Source organism: Lichenostomus cassidix, chromosome 3, assembly GCF_008360975.1.
Source record: "Lichenostomus cassidix isolate B80296 chromosome 3, HeHo_3.0, whole genome shotgun sequence".
Lineage (NCBI taxonomy): Eukaryota > Metazoa > Chordata > Aves > Passeriformes > Meliphagidae > Lichenostomus > Lichenostomus cassidix.
Genome location: NC_139483.1, coordinates 52,151,579 through 52,176,714, shown reverse-complemented (window position 1 = coordinate 52,176,714; position 25,136 = coordinate 52,151,579). Strand labels below are relative to the sequence as shown.

The following is a 25,136-nucleotide window of genomic DNA, read 5'->3' as shown; positions in this document are numbered from 1 at the left end:
TATTTTTATTTTTGCTTCTAAGCAACACAGGAGTATGGAGGGAGCTCATGGATTATTAAGCATTAGCCTACAGGCTAATTTTAAGAACATACATGCCTTCCATTATTCCTATAACTGAATGTGACCAGAAAGTTGGAGAAAAATCAGTGGAAATGGAACAGAGACCAGCTGAAGAGTAATTTGAAACAATCTGAAACTCACTGTGGCTATTCTACATTACACACTTTGAATAGCAGTGTTGCAAACATCACCTTAATTTAGCGTGACTTTTTGCACAGGAAAAGCAGATGATGAAAATAAACTTCTGTTTGTTCTTACACTCCCTTGATAAAGAGTGTAAGCAATTTTGTAAATAAAAGAAAGCAATTAGGGAGTTACTGACCCACCAACTTTTTTTGTGCCAATATCATCTTCTAGTATTTAACTCTTGAAATGCCTTTTTTTTAATGTCCATTGTCTGTTGTTGTTTTTAGCTTAATTTGCTCAGTTTCAATAACTATATACCCTAGGGTATCTAGCTGCTATTGGTGCACTACGTACTTTTCCCTCTATCTGTTCAGCGTTTTGATGTGGTTTCAGTAACTCTTTGCCAAATATTTTCATAGAAAAGAAAAAATGACCCATCACAATACCAGCAGAATGTTCACTGAGTGAAGAGAGCTGCACAGTGCTGTAACAAATATCCAAGATCTCCCCGTTTTTCATGTCAACTGAGACTTGATATACTCCTGCATTATGCCTGCACTCTTCTACACAAACCCTTATCTAGAGAAAATCCATTTCCGGCCAAAAGCACAAAATAAAGTTTGGAATATGATGACCTACAAATTCCTCTCTCTTTGAAACATATTTAATGTTCACCCTTACATATTTTACTGTTAGGATTTTTTGAAGAGCATCATCTGGTATGTCCTGGTAACTGGGTGCCTCCAGATTTAACTCATCTTGTCTGTCATAAGGGAATTTTTTTTAATATACAATACAGTTACACTAATCCAATTGCTAACCATTACCAGAAGGGACAGTTCTCTTGTGCCGATTTACCACCTAACTAATCCTCAGAGCTCCAAAGTGCCAGAAGACCACTCCTCTTCCTTCTGAGTTTCTCCTGAACCATGTCCATGTGCAGTCACCGTGCTGATGGGGATAAGCAAGGGTAGGACAGCTCTCTCCTTAAGCAGCCAGCAGGCAGGACAGATCTGATGCCTTGTGCAATTCCAGGGACAGCCATGCATTTTAGTACAGCGCAAGCCACTCTCTGGCCAGCCTTTTCCCTCTTTTCCCTCTATCTGTTCAGCATTTTGTTGCAGTTTCCAGTAACTCTTTGCCAAGTATTTTCATAAAAAAGAAAAAATGACCCATCACATTGAACATACAAGGCACTTTGGATGACTGATTTTGGTGAATTAGTTAACCCAGATAAATATGACCCAAAGCCCTGCCTTAGAAATTAAAAGTAATCTGAAGGACATCATGCTATTTGCATTTATTTAGTTCAGTATTTGACCAGCTATGACACAGCTACTTGTTAAACTTGGTAACTCAGCACTAATATCCTTAAACGTAGGCAAAAGAGGTATCACCACTCACATGAAACTAACAGAAATATGAAAATAGTACCATTTTTCATGTGTGTATGATGGCAGTATTCACCACAATTTATTTAATATTGAATTACAAGCATCAAGCTCTGGAAAAGACGTCAACCATTACACTTCAATTGTTTTAAAGGTATTATTTTAGTGTCATGTTTCATAGGAAAACCATACTTCTCTATTAGTCATCTGACATTTAAAGCTTTTTTTATATTCTTTCCTAGGAATATAAAGACTTAAATCACAAAAGACAGGTTTTAAGAGGACTTTATTAAATCTGACAACTGACTAAGTGGACTGTGTGCAATTAATAAGAAAATCTGATAATTGAGCAACAAAGGACTGTTCACTAATGGCACTTTTTTTATTTCTGCAGTTTTACAGATCTTCAGTTCTGCAAATACAACATTTGACTAAGACATTACTCTTTCTAGTTTACACCCACACTTCATGAGATTACTGCAGTGTGGAAAATGTCACATTGCTTCTCCTCGTAGAAGAGCCACAGCAATGACTGGAACAGACAAAATTAGTCCTGCCCATGCACCGTCTTAGCTGAAAATACTTGTGTAGGACTGCCCGGGTGTCTCACTGTTTTATACCTTTTCCATTTACTATTTCAATAGATATACAAATATAGTAGAGACTTTTATACAAACTGTAAGATTCATTGTTGTGGGATCCAATTTTTAAAAAGTTAATACTGAGGAAACAGTGAACTTTGTAAAGATCTCTTCTGATGCTCTGCAGAGGAGCTCACAAGTCACTACTTGCATACTGAGTTTTAAACTCACCCTTCAGACTTATAAAAATACTTTGTATACTTTCTCTGTTGCAAATTTAAATAACCCTTTTATTTTTCAAGAGTGCACTATATGCTGTACCCTCAGGCTCAGCAAGAGATCTGTTATGATTGACTTGATGGTTGTATTCTTAATAGGATAAGTCACTGAAAGTACTGTTCTTGTTTCCTAGAGAAATTTCATAAAATTCTTCTTGAAATGGAGAATGGCACAGGAGTTTACCGGGATTATGTCCATATATTTACTAATCAAGATAAGTTTCTTCTGTAAGTCTTCAAAAAAGTCTTTTTTCCAGTTGAATCCAACTTTTCTTGGAGGGTTCATTTTCTCACAAATCAACTATACCAAGGATGCTGAAAAGTACAGTATAAATTGTTTTGATTTGGTTTCAACTCCCTTGCTGCTAGATGTTAACTGGCATTCCCAGGTTCAGTGCACTCAGTCAGTAACTTGCTCGGTCTGAGTCTTCTTTGTTTTCCAGAGGGGACACTTCAGCTACTTCTGCTCCTGTTCTTGCTGAAAGAGACACCTCCAAACAGCTCTGAGTCTTTCACTTGGATTTAAGTAAGTTTTCCCATTCAACAGATGACTCACTATTTTTAGGAATTGCTGGAAAGATTGACTGCATCTTAGTTTGGAATTCTTTCATCTATAAAAGAGATTCAAAAATAAAATCAGTTACCTGAATAAGGAACAAATAAATTAGCACCATGAACCCCAGGCTTCATTTTCAATTAACAAACTGGAGAAAAGCATGAAGGGACTTACAACAATCACTCCTTCTAATGCACCACACTGGGGTGTCTGATTTGTAGTGCTTGCCTGAATGATCCACTACTGTTACATGAATTACTATACACACACACTCTTAAAATATTTTTGTTTGCAGGAAGATTACCCCCATGGAATGTTACCCCTATTTTGACTGCAGTGCCTTTTTCTACACTTTTAATGGATAAAAGGTTCAACAGGTCTGTTCAAGGATTTTAAAACAAGAGCTAAAGAAAAATACTCTGCTCAGCTCTGACAGCTTAAGTTTATCCCACTGTGTGGATAAAGGTGACAAAACAGAGTCTCATTCAAATATATATACCAGTAGGAAAGAAAACAAGATTCATAGTATATAGGACGAAGTTTTTCTTTAGCTGTTGTTAAAATGCTGTGAAAGAGGAAGTATATACATTATATATATATATGTGTGTATATATATATATAAAATAATTATTATTATACATATAATTTATATTTATGCTAAGAATTTTATCACCAATGTCTGATTCAATAGTCCTGGAATGCCAGAATTGAACACTTATTTTATTTTATTTTATTTAAATAAAAATCACTTCTATTAGAATATTTAGATTTAGTGAGCTTCTTTCTTCCAGGAATTTTACATGTATTTTTACATATAATGTATTTTTGAAGGATAGGCATGGAAAAACCAAATCAGTGAAAATCCTGTTACAAAAACAGCGGGATGTACAGGGGAAGTTTTGGACTGCTATTTTTAGTAAGCTCTATGACAGAATCTATGACATTCACACAGAGAAGACAGGATGTGGTATTCAAGCACTGGATGCAATGTCCTCTTGTAAGAGCAAATGCAGTCTCAGGCAGTATGTCCCACAGAGAGGTTCCAGGAAATCTAGATATTCCAAACAGCCACATAGACATCTACTCTAAAATGCCCACATTTTGTGTTATGGGTCATCAGTACTTATACAAATACCTCTGGGTTGTTTTCTCAACAAGTCCTTCTGTGTATGAATAATTCTGACAGGGAACTGGTAATGCCTTAGAGACATGCTACTGGAATGCAATTACTCAAGTTACAGTTGATACAAAGAATTAAACAATTTACAAAGAAATTACCAGTCCTTTAGTAAGACAGTAGCTAACTATGATGGATGAAAGCATTTCAGAACCCTAGTTTTTGTGTAATAATTCCTGGGTACTGCTAATCAAACAAAAATATATGTTATATAAAGTAGGAGGAAAATTCTGAGCAAAATTATCCTTTTTGATTTTTCCTGATTTTGCTCCTAAGCAATACTAATTCACTCTCTGTTTTATATTTCATTCTGATCAGATAGTTGTTTTGATTAATTATTTCCTTCTTGGTCTTAAAAAATCTTGGCAATGACCCACAATTGTTCCTAAACTAACATTTTTGCTTGTTATTTAAAACTGAGAAGCTCTCCTAGACAGCTAATGTTTCCAGGAATAATAAACACCAGTATCAGAGCTGACGTAGAGGAACAGCCCAAATCACACTGAACAATTGCTGACAATTAAATACAAGTATTTACAGTATTAAATGTTTTAGGAGCTTTGGCTTAGCTGTTTTTTCCAGTCCTATGTAATTAAGTTATCCCAGCTCACTGATGTGTGGAAAGTATTCAATTTACTTAACTTTTTTTGCTTCCTAAAGAGTGATTCAACTCTTCTACTCTTCCATCTCACTCTAAGTATAATCTGGGTGTTTGGAACGCAGGAATGGTCAGATACCAACCTGAAGTAAAAAGCCATAGCTCTGTTGGTATAACTGGAGATAAAACATTCAGTACCAGCCAATGATCTGGTGCAATGTGGATTTTTTGGTTGTTTCTAAACTCAGACTTAAATTTCTCTCTGTAAAATTTAAATTATGCACTTTTAAGCTCTATAAGACACCTCTGTTACCCCACTGAAGCCATGTAAAACCACAGGGAAATTAAAGCAATTCTATAAAACCTCCAAAAAGAAGATGATGGGTGGAGGAGCCATTCAGAAAACTACAGTGATTCCTCACTCTGACAATCATCTTATAACTATTAACATGCCAAACCCTAACTCTTGAATGCAAAGAGCAGTCTTGTCTGGGAACTAAAACATTATAACTCTGTTCTGAAATAAAAAAAGAATTTATTTAGAAAGCACTGAAACAGTGCTAGCAGCTGCAGATTTAAGAATATAAGATAGATTTCTGTCCACTCAGAACATTAATTTATGTTCTGCAAGGAAAAGCAACTGATTTCCTGGAAAAGTAATTTTTCCTTTAACATATGGACCAGATCTGAAATATTCAATGTCTTTCTTTTGCTTTTAACACTACCTGAGAAATTTCCTCAGCCTTGTCTTCTCAGATGGTGATGCTTATTTGTAAAACCACTTTGAAAGTGATGCCAGACTCAATGTTTCATTTACCACTCCCTCTCTTGCCTGCCCTTTTCTACAAGACCTCTTTGCACAAAAATAGTTTTTCATTGCAATTCACAGTTCTGACCATGCTTTATGTTTTTCCACAGATTTTCTTCCTTTGTGATTCCTGGACAGTGATCCATTTCAATAAACTGTAATGCCAAGCTGATCACTACTGTTCATTGTCTTCTCAGTGTAACACTTTAGGCTGTCAGCTCTTTCCCAGTGTAACCCTTCAGGTTGTCAGCTCTTTAAGAAGGACATTATCTGCAGTGACTGGAGTGAGCCTCATTAATACATGACTTCACAGTGTGTCTAAAACAGGGCCAATTTCCTCCCAATACAAATGTCACAGCTACTAACTCTTACTGGAAGTTTTCATTTCTACAGCCCTTTAAAGATACTGCACCTGATAATTTATCTCCACAGCAGTTTTTGAGTTCTCACTACTAATACCTTAACCAACTTAATTAGTACCAGTCACAGACTCCTGTTTTCCCCTTCTCCTCCCAATCAAAAAGGGCAGTACAATATTTCATTAGGGCTTTGATCTAGACCGCTAAGGTATTCTCTCCTGTTCCACTAATGACGTCAGCTTCTGATTTCCTTCCTTCATTTCCACATTTGTGCTTGTTGCTCTCCCAAATGCACTTCCAAATCCCAGCCACTGTCTTCCCTGCACTCAGAGCTCCCCTAAAACTCACTTACCCCACTGCCTTAAACCACGGAGAAAGCTTTGTAAAAGAACTATTCTCTGATGTCACGGAACTGGTGTATACCCATATAAATAACCACAGAAATTGTATCCCAATGTTCCTGTCCCCTCTCTCCCACTGACAATGTCTGCCTGCTTACAAACCATTCTAATACCCCATTTGAGGCTGTAATTTCTTAATGCATGAACTTTATGATATCAGAAGCCTTTCCAATCTAAATTATTCTGATTCTTTCAGTCAGAGACATAGAGCTCAGTCTTCTGGGCCTTGACTGATCGAACTCTATTTAATATATATTTTATATTTAGGACTGAATTTGGCCTCCAAAGTACCTCACACTGGCTTTGGGGTCGTTCTTGCTTGCACTTAGTTGACACTGTCATACTAGGCCCATTGCAATTTCAAAGTGTCCTTGCAGTGAAACTAAAATTTGTACACTAAACATTTAAGTTAGTCCTTCAACAAACTGAGCTTACTAGCATCCAGTCCTCCTGCAGTGTGGTGAGCTTCTTGTGAAGATGACTAATCAGCTTTATGTTCTATTAATACTGAACACCTCAGGTGTGAGAATTAGGACCTTATCTTTACTTGCTTAAAATCTTGGGACAAACACACTTCTTGATGAAGGAAATGCTGCAATTAGGAATCTGTGTCCTTTCAGAAAGAAAAGAAAGGGCCCTGCCTTTTCAGTGGAGGTGCCACTCGGAAGGTCTCTTCTCCTCTCTCCTCCCCTCCTGGAAATCTTCTCCCATATTTCCTCCAGATTCCACAATACTCACATCAGTGGTCTCAAATCAAAAGGCATTAATATAATTACAAGAGCTAATGTGCTATGTACCAAGCACTGGAATGTTTTGAAATAACTCACTGCAATGGCTGCCTCTATATTATTGTCAGCCACACTGGCACTGGGGTACTTGGTTCAACTGTGATAATGTCTTCAATTAATAGTCCAATAAACCAAGCACTAAAAGCTGAATGTATTTTACCTCTTCCTGCTGCCTTCAGTACCAAGGCTACTCTCAACTGCTGCTTCTGAACCTAGTGGTACCTGAATGATTTGTAACACATTTCTTAACATTCCAGCATGCTCCATTCCTGCAGGCGACTCTCTGAAGTGAATTTCACTCAAGTGAATTTTATTTTTTTGTCACAGATATTACAGAGCTTGACGCTGTTCTTTCTTGCTAAATAAATTACAGTAACTGTTCTACCTCTGTCAGGCTTCTTTCTAAAAGGGTATCATCTACCTTACTGCATTAAATAATCTGTAATAGCTACAGATCACTGTTATTTTCTTATCTTAACCTAATGATCCTGCCTCAGATGGCAAAAATATAGGGACCTAAAAGCATCTTCCATTTAATAATCTCTTTTTAATGTACATCGTTGACAGAATGTCACACAAAAATTGGGATAGCACTATTACCGAGAGCACTTACATGGCCGTTCATATTAAAATGAATGCAAGAGGGGCTAAAAGAGTCTATTTGAATCCTAGAATGAAAGTTTTACGAAGAAATGTTCTCTTTAATGTCTGACATTCATAATAGGCCAACCCAGATTCCAGGAATTATTAGTTTCCTATTTTAGTACTCATATCAGTAAGAACTGCTTACATTAGCTTCCAAGTGAAATGAGGTTAGATGCCCTGAACTGAAATATCAAGTGGCAGCAGAATGCAGTATGTACATGCCCTCTGCTCTCCTCAGCCACCTCCCATCTCACAAGGCATGAAGATGAAGCAGGCTGCACTGGATTTAAAAGCATCAGTGAGGACTGCTCTTGCCACCTTTTCCCAAATCTTAAAATGATTGCTGCTGCCCTTGTTAGCAAATGATTACCAAGGGCCACGTACAGAAATAGCAAGTTATTTGTAGAAAATGACAAGTGCTGAGCCCTTGCAGGACTGGAGGAGCAGAGCAGTCAGCCTGGCAGCTGAAGGTGATTGTCCTTTTCTCAGTAAAATGGGGCACTCACTGCAGGTCACTATGTGCCAGTTCTGGAATAAGCATGGCAAATAGAGCCCTGGTTCACATTCTTAGATCTTGCACTTCACTGGCAAAGGCATCATAAAGGTTTGGATTATGCAGAACTACAAATCTATGAAAATGGCCCTGAGAGTGTAAGGCAGTAAACATCCTAATATTTAACCACCTTGCACTGTACTCTGAAAGCACACTGTTCACCACCTGTTTGCTGATTCCAGTGTTTCAGGTTTGCATAGAGAAAAGCAGCAGTAGAATTGTGTGAAACCATCTAGAGAAGTCAGGAGCTCATACTGGCCCCCTGTGTCATGGAGGCTTACACTGGCATGCCTAACCTCATGCAGTGCTGAGAGCCCTCTTTGAAATCAGAGGGCTATTTACAATGCCTAAAATTAAACAAACACATAGACATATTTTTCCACAAATTTATCTCTATAAACCCTGTGTAAGTGGGTAAAACATGTCCTGTGCCTTTTAAAAGAAAAATAACATGAAAATAACTTAAGTGAACTTCACAGGGAGAAGGGGGAGAGGACCATCATTGTTTAGAACGAAGTTGTCACAGTTCCCAAACAATTATAAATATGTAGTAGCCTCCCACAGCTACTCCATATTCTGTCTTGAATTACTGGTGAACTACAGAGAGCTGTCAAGTCACTAGGGTCAGGCTGCTTCTCTTCCAGTTATTGGGTCACATGATGTGACAAAACACATTAAATACTTTCCTCATGCTATATTCCCATGAGTGCACAAGACATGTTGCTCATTCATAAACAGGAAGAGAGGTGGTCTACATCACATACATGTTTTACTAGCCTCACTTTGGTTTCATTTCTGTGCAAATGTGACTTAGATCTCAAAGTGGGAGGAAGATGCTATTCCAGCAGAAAAGTCTAAAGAAAATGAAACTGTTCTGGATTAAGGGTAGATTATTTTGAATTTTTTTTAAAAATGTGGTTAGCTTGTTATGTTCAATATTTTTATTTACAGAGACAGTAATTTTATAAACTGGATTCTGAAAAAAAAAGTAACTTCCTTAGGTTCAGAGATACAGGAGCATTCTTTTAACTTTTATTCATTTCCATGTTGATATTTCTGAAATAAAATGTCAAGGACTTAAATTTCTGTAGTATATGGTATCCCAAAGTAAACGTTTCCATGCTATGCAGAAAAATGGAGCGTGGGATACTTTTGATACCACTGAAGAATGTGCCATTTATTTCTGCAGAATCTTACTTTCAAATCTGGGTGCCTGGAAAGGACATCCACATGATTAGTCTATTATGGTATATTAGTCATTGCCCCTTGGTCACCCCAGGCAATTTGAAAAATTAATCTTGAAATAATTTTAAATTTAAAATAGTTAAATATCCAAATATATAAAGCTAGCTGGTTAATGGACCCAAAATCTCAGGATGAATGCCCCAACTCTATAAACTCTTCCGTGCTGTAATTTGGGTTTCTGAATTAAATTCAAAACATGAACTGTCTGCAAGCAGGCAGTTCCTGAAAAGGGCAACCTGAGTAATCTTCTTCCTCTGTATATCCAGGAATTCATTGTATGTATCATCCACAAGAGCCTGAAGGCTGGGGAAAGGGCCAGCACAAGCCCAAAACTCTTCGGTGAGGCCTCCGCCTCAACGCCATGACTGGGGCCAAATTCCCTGCAGGAAACCTGTCAGAGCCAGTGTGACACCCACAGGGGGAGGCAGGCAGGGAGTGCTGGATGCCCCCAGACAAGCAGAGCAGCCAGGGGTCTTGGCCCACAGAGGGGCATGACAAGCATGGCCATGCATCACACTCAGCATACAGGACAATGCCACAGGACCAAGATATAGTACCAATAACTTGCACCCATCAGAGAAGCCTGGATTCAGACCGTGCCTGTACATTCACAACTTACAGTTACATGTGGCCCAGACGTGGATCAACCCACTCATCCACGTAGGGCCACACAGAGGTATTTCAGGCCACAGGCTTCCCACCAGGCTGGGAGCAGCCAACAGCTGCGAGTCTCTCCCAAGATACAACAGCGAAACTCCCCAAGACAGCTATAGTTACAGCCTCCCCATGTTCTTGAAATACTCCCAGCTGTCCCTATTCATAAAGCAGATGTAGCAGCTTTCCAGTAGGAAAATTACGATCTTAATCCTTGAATAAGCATTTTGCCTTATCAAGTATACAGTGAAGTTCATTGGTATCCTTTTTTTCCTTCTTGGATAAAATGCTAGCAGAACATGCGTGTGGAGGCAAGTCTTCTCCAAACCAAACTCATTAGACAATATAAACAGTACAGAAAAATCCAGTATAAACAGGAGGAGGAAGTGCTAACTTGTACTAGCGCTTCATCTTCTTTCTAAGAGCTTGAGTTTAAATAAGTGTTGAGGAAATAAAAGAGCATTAAAAAAAATGTGCAGATTTGATTTATATAGAAATACGTGATCATGAAATAGCAAGGAAAAGGTAAGCTTCTATTATGCTATCAGACATAAGCATGATATGGAAAAGAAGCTTCATGAATAATATTTATGTGAGGATTAAATACAACAATAATTAAAAACTAATAACAAAACATCTAGGAATGACTATTTTAGGAATATGCTGCTTTTATAGGAACATTTGCTCATTTATGAAATAGCATAAAACTTTCAGCCACTGCTATGTACCGGTATTTAGTTAAGATTTATAAATCTTAGTACTATTTACAGATGCCAAACCCAGTAATATTTGAAGACCATGTCTCCATTGTCTCATCTTTTATTTTAATTTAATCCATCCTTTAAAGGTAATACTCCTTTGTATTTATACTGTGCCTATGACTATGCTTTCACAAAATTATATCAAATATCTCTCGAAATAAGCAGCAGGATGTTATTTTTATGCTTAAAATGGTGATTTAGAGGTTAGATTTTCTCTAGAGAAGAGAAGCTCACTTAGGAAATGTTCTTACCAACAAAGCCACAGCAAGTATATGTTCTCTGCAATGCTTTTAATTGTTTTAGATGTTTCTTTAAAGCCACGCAGTTGTTTTTAATTCTTAATATTTTAAAGGTTAAGATCAATGAAAAAGAGGATATTTCATTAGGAGACACCATAAAAGTGATAAACTAATACTTTATATTAGTCATAAATTGCTAAGCAAGTCTTCTCACTATTTTTCCAGCTTTCCATAGAACAGCAACAATCAGAATCTCACAAACCTATATATGAATCATCCGGGCCCTTTTCCTATGGGACACAGAATGCTTTTATTTCTGAGGAAATGAAACCTAATTTATTGAGGGCATGAAGAACAAGAGGGCTTTTAAAGCATAATTTATCTTGTTTGTTAATTGTTGTATGCTTCAGTCTACAAGGGCTGAAGGCATTGTTCTACTTTTAAAAGAAGGTTCATAATCGTTAGCAGTTAAAAAAAGGCAAAGAATAACATCAGACATTAATAGGTATGTTTTAATATCTGCCAAGTACTCTATAGCTGGTAGTTTAATTTAAAAGAAACGTTTACAACCCAACCATTAACTTCTAAAAATTCTAGAAAACTTAGAGAAAACTGTCACCTGCTCTAGGTGACCCTACCTTGGTAGGAGGATTGGACTACATGATCTCCAATTGGTCCCTTCCAACCCTAATTATTCTGTGATTCTGTGAAACTAACATTCTTTCCTGTAACAACAAGGTGTGGTGGACCATAACACTGGTAGAATAGGAAAATAAAATAAAAGGGTTTAATTTTTGGAAACTTCAATGAAAATACTTGTTTAATTCAATTGTAACAACAGGGGGTTTAAGACATTTTGAATATTTTACTTGTAAAAATTTTTACTGAGTGAAACACCATTTATTCTTTAACTGGAAATTTTAAATTTCATTGAACAGCTCATATGCAGAATGTTGAAATAAGATGTTTCAACTAATATTCAACTTTAAAACAAACGTGAAATGATCAATTGGCCAAACCCAACCCTTCCTACAAATTTGATTTCAATACTTCTGTGTTTTGCATCAGCAAACAGCCATCCCACTGCACTAGGAATGGGTACCTACATGGTTCGGAGGCTGCAAGCTCAAAACCAGTAAGACAATGCCATGGAAGACAATACCATGATGGGGAAGCTGTTAAACAGCAAATAAACTTGTTTAAAAACAGTGGTGCCATTTTATTTCAAGGTTGTGTCTAAGACAGCACATGCCCTTCCACACTGTAAGGTGACTCAGAGAGGAAGGCTGTGGATATGTCTGGATGAGTTTGAGATTCAGATCAGCAGTGCTCTTTGAAAGCAAATCTCCCAGTTGTCCATGCCCACTGGGTGTAAGTCTGTGTACTACTGAACTGTTTCAAAATGCATGACCTGTGGCTTTTTAGGGTGACACAAACCTGAAGAAGCATTCTAGTAGTGTACATAACATAGTCCAACTGCAAACAGGCATTCAAGCCAAGGGACAAGGCCAGTGGCAGTCCAAATTCTGAAAATTCCTGGAATGGTTGTAGATGTGAGGTCCTCAGCCTGCTAATGTTTCACTGCCCCAGTGCTGCTGGTCAATGATACTCACTAATATAGACAGAGCTTCTATACTCAGAGATAATCAAAGGTGGTATGAATTTAAATATCTTCCTGAGATTGCAGGAAGTTAAAAAGGTCTGTCTATTACTGATACCTGGTTATTTTCTGCAAGAGGTACAATATAAAAGTACATAATCACCATCTCCTAGGTTCTGAGAAAAGATTTCTCTTTTACGCTACTGAAAAATAGAACTTAAACCATTATCAAACTAAGTCCTCGTTGAATCATCACTTCTTCACTTCAGAATAAGAGCTGTGTGGAATTTAGTAAGGTTTATTACTTACCAGCCTGTCCTCAAATTACAATAGTGGTCTGATTACAACTGTAATCAGGGAATATTAACAGCCCAACTTGAGGACAGCATAAAATCTTTTATATTCCTTACCAAGACATAAAGATCAGTTACTGACTATCACTCCTGGGTTTTGATGCTGGCATAAAAGCAGCAGTCTGTAAAGCTGTAGGGAACCACCTTTAACAATAAAGCCATTTAAGAGCTGGCAGGAGACACTGTCGCAGCACTGTTTTAAGAATAAACCACAAAGATTAAGTAAAAATCTAAAATCACCAAATCTGGTGCATCACCTCAGTGTCTGGAACAAATCTTAACAGCAACTTGTTTCTCAGGCTGTGTCAGAAGGTGTGAGGACATCCTGAGCTGTGGCTTCAGTTTCCTTCCACGACACAAAGTGCCGAGCAATCGCGCTGCTAACACAGATTAATTACCGCAATTACAACTCATCAAGGAAATATCGCTCCACTTTGCTCTTGGCGTTTCATCTCTGACTTTGGGAGCGACGACAGGATCATTTAAATAGCCCCAAAGCTCGGGGCTACACATATTTTTGTCCATCGCTCGCTGTCCCGTCAGTAACTCACGCTCACACGGATCCGCCGGGCCCTCGGCGGGCGCTGCACTCCCGGCCAGCGCCACTGGGTGTCGCTGCGGGGCAGCAGCGGCGCCCCGGCCGCGCCCGGCCCCGGGGAGCCGCCGGGAGAAGGGCAGCGATACAAACCGACCGCAGAAACCAACCGCGACCGGGGCGCAGCGGCACCTGCCGGGGTTAGTTCTGCCCTCCCGGTGTGCGGGAGAGGCTCACCCCCGCTTCCTGCCGGCGCCGGGCCGCTCACAAGGATCAGGGCCACCCGGTGACACCGACTGCACATCGCACCGCCTCATAGCGGGGCGCGGCTGGCGCGGGCAGCGTTCAAAGCACAAAAGCACCGAGCGCACGGAGCATCGCGCTTCTGCAGCCTCCACGCCCAGCTCTGCCGTCCTTCCCCGGCCCAGCCAGCCCAGCCCCGGCGGGCAGGGCCCTCAGCTGCGGGCCGGCCAGGACGGGAATGGCCCTCCTGGCCACACCAGTCCCGCGGCAAGATCTGCCGGCTCAGTTACTCCTGGCGCTGTGACTGCTGCCAATCCATCACACCTGATTTCCACCGGGCCTTCCTGTACTTTACTCCTTCAGATGACTCGAGGCATTAAACACTTAACAATTCAGTCTGACTTGACTTGGAACTCCCCTCCAAACCCTGCAAGTGAAAATCAGTCCTTTATTCGCTACTATCCCACCAAGAGAGTCACAGGGGGTGAGCTGGCAAAGGATTTGAGAGCACTGGAGCTGAGGTACTCCTGCGTGCAAATGAAGCATCTTTTTGTTTGATAAATGAAACACTTGCAGTGCTTAGAATCAGAATTTTATTATCCTTCACAATTTCATACCAAGAGAAACAATTTGAGATCAAGAGACTGCATTAAGTGTCAATAACATTATCATTATTGCCCTTAAACAGATGAAGCTGCTGCCCAGCAGGGCCAGGTCACTAATTAGCAGGTCCCAAGGGCTGCTCCATACTGCTAAGGTGAAGAGGCCAGGCATAACTTCTCTCTGTCCAGCTGCCAAAACTTTAGGTATTAAATTCACACAGATTACTAGCATCAAAATGAGTGACATCCCCCCTCAAGTTACATCTAGTATAGCACATTGAGAGGCTAAAGTCTGCTTTGAGCCAATAGTTTTCAAATCTTGATATCTGATGCTAAATTTGAAATTGTGACTTGAAATTTTACAGCTATTGGAAACTTGCATGGACTACAGAGCCAGTGAATTCAGAGTTCTCAACCACACCGAAGACTCAAGACATTTTATTCAGGTAAATCTGTAAAAGCCTCTTTTTTAAAATGTTTAACTGAAATTAAAATGTTCATTTGAAAATGTCAAGTTTAGTGCAAAGTCTACAGTGTCTTCCATGGTCTGAACAGTTTGTGGAAAGAAACTTTATTTCACTCAGGGAGAAATTCAGTTTCCCAAAAATAAAACTTTATTTATTTTTGTGGGCATCTAATAATTATTAGGCACAAGATATGCATTTGTGTTCTCAGAAAGTAGTATTGTAACTGACTGTCAATCTATTATCTCTGCTTACATGACAGCAATTAAGAATTTTCCAAAGTATCACAATGTACCCCAGAAATGGAAAGCATATCAAATAAAAACAGATCCTTCTTAAAATAAGCATATGTTTAAGAGTCTAATTTATTTTTACTGCTGTGTACCTCTTTGGTCAGAATATTTCATTTTAAATATGCTTCTACTTTTGTACCTCCAGCAATTTTTAACATATATATATTTGATTTTAATGGCTATAAAGTGACAGGAAATTTACAAATTGCTAATTTTTTGATTCTGCAATAGTAAGTAGCACTACTGTATGTGGTTCCTTTCTGCAGTGGAAATTTAAAAGTCTATAGTGAATGCAAGAAATATCTCAGTGGAAAGCAGAGAGCTGTTCCAAATCATCTCTTGACAGAAATCTACTTCCTTCAGCATCTGCAATTCTCACTGTGCACTACAGTGAAACATAAGAACTCCACCACAGAAAACAATACTAACAGACATTTGCAAGAGCCTCTTAAAATACGGTTTCCCCCACCTCCTTTCCACACTAACACAGCACAGAATATAGTCAGGTACACCTTTCTGACCAGGAACACTCAACAATTCTGTAAAATGTAGCTGCCTCCTATGTCCTGCCATACTTTTTTGGTGTTAAGCCTTCCTTTATCTGTTCCTACTGAGAATCAACATTGAAAGCTAAGAAATAAAGGATTGTGTAATTCTTTATTTGGGACTCAAATTGCAAGCTACAGGATACATCAGTAGAGGAGAAATGAGAACTTGAATAAAGGTATTAATGAGAACAGTACCATCTTTCTCCCTTATATATGCTTTGCTGAATGTATAAATAATTACCACAAAAGGTAAAGGAAGTCTAGTCATTTTTAGTCCTAAAGAGGATGCAAACAGCTCTGACAAACTTATAGCTGCAGGGGACTCTTAAGTCATGGCTCATTACTAGGGGCAAACAAAAATGTTCACATGAACTTTAATATTCACACTCAACACTGTGAAAGACTGAAACATAACCAATTTACTAAAGATAGCCATAGCTGGTATGCTGGGATGTAAAAATGCTTCCCAAGCTTCTTTGCCTTGCCTTGACATGTCAAGGACCACCATTCTAATGCACATGATACTCGATCTTCTGTCCCCCTGCTGCTTCTAGAAAGCAAGCTGGTTTCCTTTCAGTTTTTATGTCCTCTGTGCACTGATGCAAAAAATAGAACTTGGACAAATAAATGGATTGCTCTAAAGATACGATTCATGGGAGTAGTCTTCAATTCAATAAGGAAAGTATATAGAAAGTTTCCAGCTACTATTTTAGTCTCTAAATTAGAACACTGGCTCTTTTGTGAAGTATCCGAAACATCTGTGCAAATAAACAAAGTAAGACAAAACTGTTCCTCTCCCTAAACTGTCTCCTCCCACAACATGCCATTTTTTTCACATGTAAGAACACCTTCCCTGTTTGCACACATTCTGGTTAGTCATCCTACATGTGGTGAATGGAAGTGTAATTCTTAGGCTGAAGAAGTATAGAGGTGCCACCCCAACATGTATTACCCAAGGAAAAATACGAAGCTATGGGGATCATACTTGCTACTTACACTGTGCACACCCAGAGCCTTCCAGATGGCAAAACTCAGCAATCCAACTCCACACCATGCGTAGAGTGAGCCCCATCCCAGGGCTCGTAAGGCCAGTGACGAACCACTCTCTGGTAGTGCAGCTGTGGCAGTAATCCCCTAGAACCAAAGATTAACACATCGTGACAAAGTGAACAATAACTGGGAAAAAAATAAGACCAAAAAAAGTTGGTGATTTAGATTTTTTCCTGACTTGGCAGTTGTACTAATGTGGCTACAGAAAATCTTCTGGCTGCCAGAACACCTGAAGAGCCAAAAAATAGGCTGGATGAACTGCCTTCCTACCAGGAGCAGCTTTCACAGTTGCCAATGCCACCTGGGGATGACTGTCATTGGCCAGAAATACCAAAGTCAGCTGTTTCATTGGCACAAGAATCCAAACCTCAGTTATCTCACCAGTCAAAATACAAAACTGAATTGAAACCAGTCACAAGCCTTTATGCCAGTGACACCAGAATATGATCATGGTATGTCATAGATTTTGGTACCTTTTCATGGGGGGCAATCAGCGGCGTATAGGTCTTTATCTGCACTTCTGAAACAGTACATTGGGAAACTGCAAGAACCTGAGCAGCTCTCATCTGGACACAGAAAGGGTGTAACAGGGACCCAAGGACAAATTTCAAGGGGCTACAACTCTGAAGGAGCTCTGGAAACTATTTAGTAAAATTTTGTAAAAGCAAACAACAACACTGAACCCATTCCCCTGCGGAGTTCACTAATCAGCAACACTGAAAATGCTCTGTGGTCTCCACACTTCTCATTTTTGTCAGAAGACACCTACTACAGTAGGTGGTTTTAATCACTTGTTAAGATACTGCTGCACAGAAGCCTGCCATGAGGCATGTCCTGAAAACACAAAACACTGTCACTTGAAAAAGCCACCTTAGACCAAGAATGGAGTCTCGGCCATGATGGGGTCCCAACCACGATGAAACCTTCTGGGTCACAGCACATAAATGGACACTGCAGCTTCCAGGGGCACCTGGCACATGCTGGATGACATCCATGTGCACCTCACACTCACTGCTAGCCAGCTGTTCTCATCTCACACTGCCCACTATACTGCACCTATTTGGGAACGCAGAGCTTCAACCCCTGTAGCCCACAGCAGCAGTGAGACAGACAGAATTCTCTTGCTCATGCTGGAAACTTCCATTCAGAAGTTTTCTTCCCCCTCCAAAGGATCACTGTTTTATTCTTCACACAGAAACACAGATTTCAGATAGCAATTGTTAAAGATAGGCATCTGTGGTCCTTACACAACTCAACAGTTCTACTTACTTACTGGGTATCTTGGAAAAAAAACTAATTATTGCTCAGGGGTAACATAAAGTGGAAGCTGTTAACAAAAACAATGCTCTGTAAGCATACACACACACAAACAGCAGAGATCTCTAGTTACACTGTATCAGGTCCTATTATCTCCTTACCACAGATAATGAACTATTATAACTCTTTCAGTAGAGACTGCTCTGAGCAGATTTGAAATGCTGATTATTTTTGACATTTTTCCTGCTTCCATAGTCTAACCATATATAACAACATTAAGAAAAAAATTGTCCCATTTGGAAGACGGGAAATGAATGGACAAAAATATCCTCTACACAGAATCTTTAAATAGGAGGCATTATCCATGAAAATTACAGGCAAAAAACCCACCCGAATACTATTTAAATGCTTGATTGTCCCAGAAAAATAGCGGTAAATGGAAACAATTGATCTGGTTTTACTGACTGCAGTCAAACAGGGCTCAGTCCAAGACTGATTCCTCAGGGTACTTACACAGATAAGGGTTTCTGTGAACAGGACAATTGGCTAAATGATTATCAGATATGCTGTTCGGAGCATCAAGAAAGCTGATTAATGAAATGCTAAATAATTAAGGACAACAGTAGCATGGAAGAAAAAGATGTCACCAACAAAAAAACATTTTTAAGAGAATTGAGTTTTATTCACTAACCTGTTACTCTATATTCAGATTGTTTTCTCATCACTACTATTTCTGTATTTTTTTAATTCTTTAATTAAAAAAATAAGTTTTTAAACAATACTTGAGTCTTTCCAAAAAACAGGCCAGAAAAAAACAGGGCAGAGTTAGCTGATTTGTTTCCCAAATATATGCTGCTTCTTTTTGTTTTGTTGGTTGTTGTTGTTTTGTTTTTCTCTGGAAGATATAAACAGGAAGTGGGAGAAGGAAAAAAAATAACAGTTTTTTTCATTCAGACACAGGCCTTCATCCTGTAACTGTCCCCTTGAGTGCAGAGTGTGTCTAAAAGGAAGCAGTGCCTAAAATAAAGTGTGTTCAACTATATTGGGTGACTGTATTCCGTGTGTTCACTGTTTTGTGTGACCTAATCCATTGTAAAATTAAACACCTGGATAAATGCTGGTAAAACTGGACACTTCTCACAAGGAAGCTGCTGCAGCTGAGCATTTAATTTTAATACCTCCCTCCCCAGTAATTTCTTCACTGAAGGTGTCCTTAGTGGTTCATCACTAAACAGGATAATGTAATCTCAGTTTTTAAGTCAATTTGGGCAGGAGTCCTACCAATGCTTGTATTTACTTCAATTCACTACCACAGCACTACAGTAGGTGCAATTTCAGCTTTATGTCTTGCCAGTAACACTGGTTCTACTCTACAAGAACAAGGTCTCACACTGTTGCTTCCTGGTAGTTTGAACGCAGTCATGAAGCCGTGATGCCAGAGGTTCCCCTCTAAATTGCCTTTTTTTTTTCCTCCCCTAAAACTACTTAAGTCTGACCCTGGCTGAATTACATTTGCTTCCTGGTTCTACCTGACTTGCACGACACCATTTCACAGACACAAAAAATGGCACAAGCCAGAAAAGATGCTGAAATAATGGGTCTTGCATTTCTTCCTGAACACTGAACAAAATTCTCATTCCTTCAGACCTTCCCCCAAGTTCGTGCCAGCACAGTCACTGCAGTCATGCAGTGAAATCGATCAGATGACTGATCTGGACTAAAACTAATGAGGGAAATTAGAAAAACCCATTAATTATCCAGGATCATCTCACCAACCCAACAGCACATGTATCTGTGTCTTCACTGGAACAGGAATTAATTGCCAGAAACTAAGGGCTGGTAGAATTAATTCTTTCAATACCAATGCTGGCTGACGTTGGCTTAAAGTATCTGTCAAAATATGGCCTCACCTTCACATGGATAAAAATAATATTTAGGCATTGAACATCTAAGAAGGGTGCAATCTTCTGTAGTTATTATACATGATGTATTATTAGAAGTTACTTGCAGTTAGTAACTATAAATTTAAGTAAGAATGCTAATGCAAAACCTCATTGGTACCTCAGGGAGCTTCTATTGAGAGTTAAGCCATCCCCGACGTCCAGCCTTTCCTTTTTGAAATTGCTGACCGACAAGTACCTTGATAAAAAAGTATCTTTCTGCACTCTGGAGTATGGAAGTCGAGGGGCCCAGGAATCACAGATTTTTGCTAGCAAACTGTTGTAATTCATTTGCACAAATAGCAGCTGATACAGCTCTCAGCAAAGATTGAAATGGTATATATCACTTGATGACATTTCCAGCATATGTATTCTTGGATGTCAATGCAATGCCACTCTTGATAAATTTCACACTGATAACAGGACAGCTCAAGACATCCAGGAGTATGTGCAGGCTGGAAAAAATGCAGTGCTCAAGAGAAAGGAAGTTTTAAAAAAGGATGTTAAAAAAGGAAGTTATTTCCTTATTGTAATGTATTTTCACAGCTTGTGAAATAACGTCTCATTAAGTTTTCTATTTTGTCTGTTTCAAAAAAGAAGCTCATACTTATTGTTTCTGTAAAGGCAATGGATGAGTAATGCCACAGCAGCCTACAAGTAAAGTAGGATGGCAAATGAAGGATCTCATCCTCTTCAACCACAAAGGGAGATTACGAGTGGTCAGAGATGCAAGTTCTGGTATAAAGTACAATGGTAGATTTTTTTTTCTCTTGATATGCACTGAATTAACTTGATATATTATTGAATCATCGTTTTTTAAAATAAACACAACAGATCCGTTTTTAATTCCTTAAAAAAATCTGTAATACATGTTGTATTTTAAGAGCCTGGTGAAGATGAGACTGATCAATTTTAAGAGCCTACTTTTGACACTTTTGGCAATAACAAAGCATTAGTGGGGAAAAAAAATCATTAAATTAAATATGCTGTGTTTCAAACTAATACACCAACATGGCATTACGGCTAGCTTTGCTTTGCAGCTCTTTTCTTCAGAATGCACAAGTGGATCCAGTTAGTAATTGCCTGAGATCAGATTAATTTTGGCCATCAGATCTCACAGTGCTGAGCCACTACTCGTTCTTGTCCTTCCCCTTATACAGTGGGATGGGAGTAGAGAGCTTTAATTTTGACTAAATTATTCCACTTACATATTCCACAGCTTACAGACTTTCTACCTCCTCATTCCCATCCTTACTGCAGTCACCTTGCTTCCAGACTCACTGAAGCACGGTGAGACCACATGGTGAACTGGATCCCTGAGGTGATACAGGCTTGTGTCTGAAGTGTGTTCACATCACAGAATCAAAACAGACCAGAAATTATATTCCATTATGATTCCAGCAAACTGTGTAAGCATTATGTATTTCAGCTAATCTCAAGTACTAAAGTATTTAGCAGGACCAACTGTGAATTGATTTTTAAATTAATCATACCTCTGTACTGAATTCAATTAAGTCTAGTGCTCTTATCATGAACTTTGTCAAGTTCCACATATATCACCATGTCTATAAAGCATCCAAGGCATTCTTATTTCCTGCGTATCACTATTGGAAAACAGCTTAAAGGAACAAACCTTACTGAACCAGTCTGGGTTCTTCTTTTTTGTCATTGCAAGCGTGGTGCCAAAACCTGCTATCATTCCTGCTGTAGCAACAGTACCTAGAAAAATTCCACCTGCCAAGAAAAGTTGAAGAAATAAAAATCAAGACTTTGTTACTTAAGCGAAGGAAAAAAGAACAACCAACCTGTTTGTAAAATAAAACCTGAAAAATTAAGATCTGTCAGCACATGCCAAAGGGAAAGGCCCAGTTGTCTACACTTGTTGCATTAACTCAATATGACAAATTAGCAATACAAAGAATCAGTTCTATGAAATAGGGCATTTTGAAAATAATGGCATATGTATCTATTTTCAAGGCACACACAGAAATTCAAATCCCAGGATGCTTTTTACACAGTACTTTCAAATTTCTCTCACCCCAGAGGCAGGCTACTAAAATCGTCTTCTATAGTTATGCCTCACTCTTCCCCAAAAGAAAGATGTAACTGGTTCTGTTGCATCGCTTGGTATTTCAAATGGTCACCTAAACATCATCACCACCACTTCCTCTGAAGACCATTACATAAGCAATGCTTGTTCTTCGGCTTTATGTTCTAATGCTCTATTTAAAATAAAAAAATAGGAAGGAACGAAGGAACGAAAGAAGGAAGGAAGGTTGGTTACACTAGCAGAAGCCTTCCCAAGACAGAAGCATCCCTTGCTTTTCAGTTCTCTCAGTGTTTCCAAAAGTCACTTGGGGTACCGTGATCCTTTCTGGCCCTTGTACCAAAGGCACATGTAGCCATACCTGCCCACTTGTAACAAAAAGGCTTGTTAAAAAACTTATTGCATTGTAAAAATCAATCTCATTCATGTTAATTTAAAAATTTCAATGAGATACATGTTGTTCCTTTGCAGGTGTTGATACCCATCCTATTTTTCTTTTCCTAATACCAATTAGGTAATTTTAATATGGACTGAACAGGAAGTAAAAAGCAAAATTACAGTTAAGTTAGCCTTACTTTTACAGTTATTTAGCCTTACTTTTACAGTTACAGTCAAGTCTTACTTTTAAAAAGTTATTTCTCTGATTACTGCGATGAAGAGGTCAATGAAATCTGTAGGGCATCTCCTCTGCCTGGGAGCATAAAGACCTCGCATCCTGGCCGAATCCTGCATGCCCACTAAGCTTTGCATTTCCAGGTCTGGTAACCAACCCTTCCCCGATTTCACGCACAGTAATTGGCGGGGGTATGTCGCTCCTCCGGACGGGTCTGTCCCGGGATGTCCCGTCCGGCGGCGCTGGGACACAACCGCCTGAGCCCCGGCCTCCGCTCCGCCGGGGGGCGCGGGGACACCGAGCAGACACCGAGCAGACACCGGAGCAGTGCGGAGACACGTATAAAAATCACAACAGAGTATCAATACAACGCCGCACAGCGCCGCCAGCCCGCCGGACGTGAGCCCGCTGCCCTGCAGCTGTGCGCGGCTGCGGAGACTCCGGCTCTGCCCTGCCCGCGGCTCTCCCGGCTCGGCTCCAGCCCGGAACACCGGCTCGTTCCCTCACGGGATCCGCAGCGCTGCCTGAAGCCCGCAGGAGCCGCCGCCTTTTCCCCGAAAGCTCCTGCTCCCTCGGGCCCGGCAGCGCTGGGCGCGGACCCCGCAGGGCTGCGCTTCCTCCGGGGAAGGAGGCGGCTCCGCTCGGTGCCCGTCCCGTGTCCCGCATCCCGTCCCGTGTCCCGCATCCCGTCCCGTGCCCCGCATCCCGTCCCGTGCCCCGCATCCCGTCCCGTGCCCCGCATCCCGTCCCGTGCCCCGCATCCCGTCCCGCTGCCGGCGCCCGCTGCCCCCGGGGCAGGGCGGCTGAAGGGTGACCGGCAGTGTCGCTGCCAAGGGCGAGGGAAAGGGCGGCCGGCGCTGCAGCGGCTTCCTCGCTGCGTCCAGAAGCCTCGGCGAGGCCATTCCCAAACGTCTCGCCTTCTCCCGGGGGGGCGGGAGAGTGGAGCAAGACCCGGGGCTACGGCAAGGGGAGCGCGGCCAGGGCTAGTGTCACGGCTGCCGCACAGGCTGCTGCTCGCCCTGACCCGTGCAGGGGCAGGAGGGGAGAGGAGGGGAGGAGAGGAAGGCTGGCTGCACCTTTGATTAAGAAGAGCTTGTCCTGGGATGCCGCAGAGCTCGCAGCGCCCCGGGGCAGGGACAGCCCGCGCCCGGGCTCCAGCGGCGCCGCGGCCACAGCCCCGTCACGGGCTGCCTCGCCGGCTGCCGCCCCCATGGCCCAGGCACGGCAGGAGGAGGCGGCGGCGGCAACCCGGAAGGAAAGGGAGCGGGGCTGGAACACGCAGCCGCCTTTCCTTCCCTCCTTCTCCCGCTCGTCGGCCGCGCAGCCGGGCGGATCCAGCGGGCGGAACTGCCGCCCCTTGGGAAAGACCTCCTCTCGCTGGGGGCGAGAGCCCGAGTCGCGCAGAGGGAAAATGGGAAAAGTTGTCAGAGCCCCTTTTAAATAATTTGGTTTGGTTTGGTTTGGTTTGGTTTGGTTTTTTGGGTTTTTTTTACATCGGTGGGACAGATCGTGTAGTGGACTTACCAATTAAAACTGGGAGACACTCTTGGTTCCCATGAATTTTAGTAAGCTGTGCCTTGACGAATGGTGTTCTTTAAAGTGCATATATTTGTCCCAAATCCTCATTCTTTCATGTTATGGAAATAGTTTTTCACACTACGAGAATATACGCTTGGGTTTTTTCATGTCTTTGTTACACTAATTCTCAGCTGCTGTTGAATATAAGTTGTACTACCTAATTTTACCACTTTTCCAGACTCTCTACTAAATTAAAGATGCAGTATGGATAGGTAAAGTGTATTTTTAGTTACAACAGTCAGTACTCAGTATCAAACAATGAATGTAAATAAATCCAAACCAAGCGTTTCTCCCCCAGCTTCCTTCTTTGGATCTTTTAACATAATTTATAGCATGTATCTAAGGGTCTAATTATAGGGACTGGGTTGCTTGGCAAAAATCTAGTATTTTGGGAAACTTCCTGTTCATGGTACTTCTGAAAACCAAAGCTGTTTCCTAATAGTCCCTGTGCTGGGTAAATTAAACAATATTTTACACAGCTAGCCCACCCTCACTCATTTTTTTTCTAATCTGGACAGCAGGCAAATGACTCCTAATCTTCTTTCCTCTATTCCTCTTTTTCCTTTGAAAAAGTACCTCAAAATCCTGTGTATGCTTTGGAATAGCATTAGAATTTGCCACAAATAATACAAAAACCTCCTGGAAAAGCTTAGAGAAGGGCGTATTAGAAAAACTGCAGAGTGACAACGTGAAAAGAAGAAATTACTTTTTATGTAAAGTATTTAAATGTATTATAATGCATGGAACTAAAACAGTAGCATGCATGTAATTTTGATAGTAAATTGTGTCAAGA

The 25,136-nt window shown here is 40.4% G+C and overlaps 2 protein-coding genes across 2 annotated transcripts; one reads left to right on the top strand and one right to left on the bottom strand.

Moving 5' to 3' along the window:
- Positions 1–1,846: 1,846 nt before the first annotated feature.
- Positions 1,847–24,035, bottom strand: TMEM242 (transmembrane protein 242). Its single transcript, XM_085055784.1, has 4 exons — positions 23,842–24,035; positions 21,739–21,839; positions 16,855–16,992; positions 1,847–3,047 (listed from the first exon to the last, which is right to left on the bottom strand). The coding sequence occupies exons 1-4, from the start codon at positions 23,975–23,977 to the stop codon at positions 2,949–2,951; spliced, it is 474 nt and encodes a 157-aa protein (XP_084911910.1). The 5' UTR covers positions 23,978–24,035; the 3' UTR covers positions 1,847–2,948.
- On the top strand, positions 10,520–16,573 carry LOC146439708 (uncharacterized). Its single transcript, XM_085057417.1, has 3 exons — positions 10,520–10,531; positions 13,664–14,999; positions 15,577–16,573. The coding sequence occupies exons 1-2, from the start codon at positions 10,520–10,522 to the stop codon at positions 14,507–14,509; spliced, it is 858 nt and encodes a 285-aa protein (XP_084913543.1). The 3' UTR covers positions 14,510–14,999; positions 15,577–16,573.
- Positions 24,036–25,136: the final 1,101 nt, after the last annotated feature.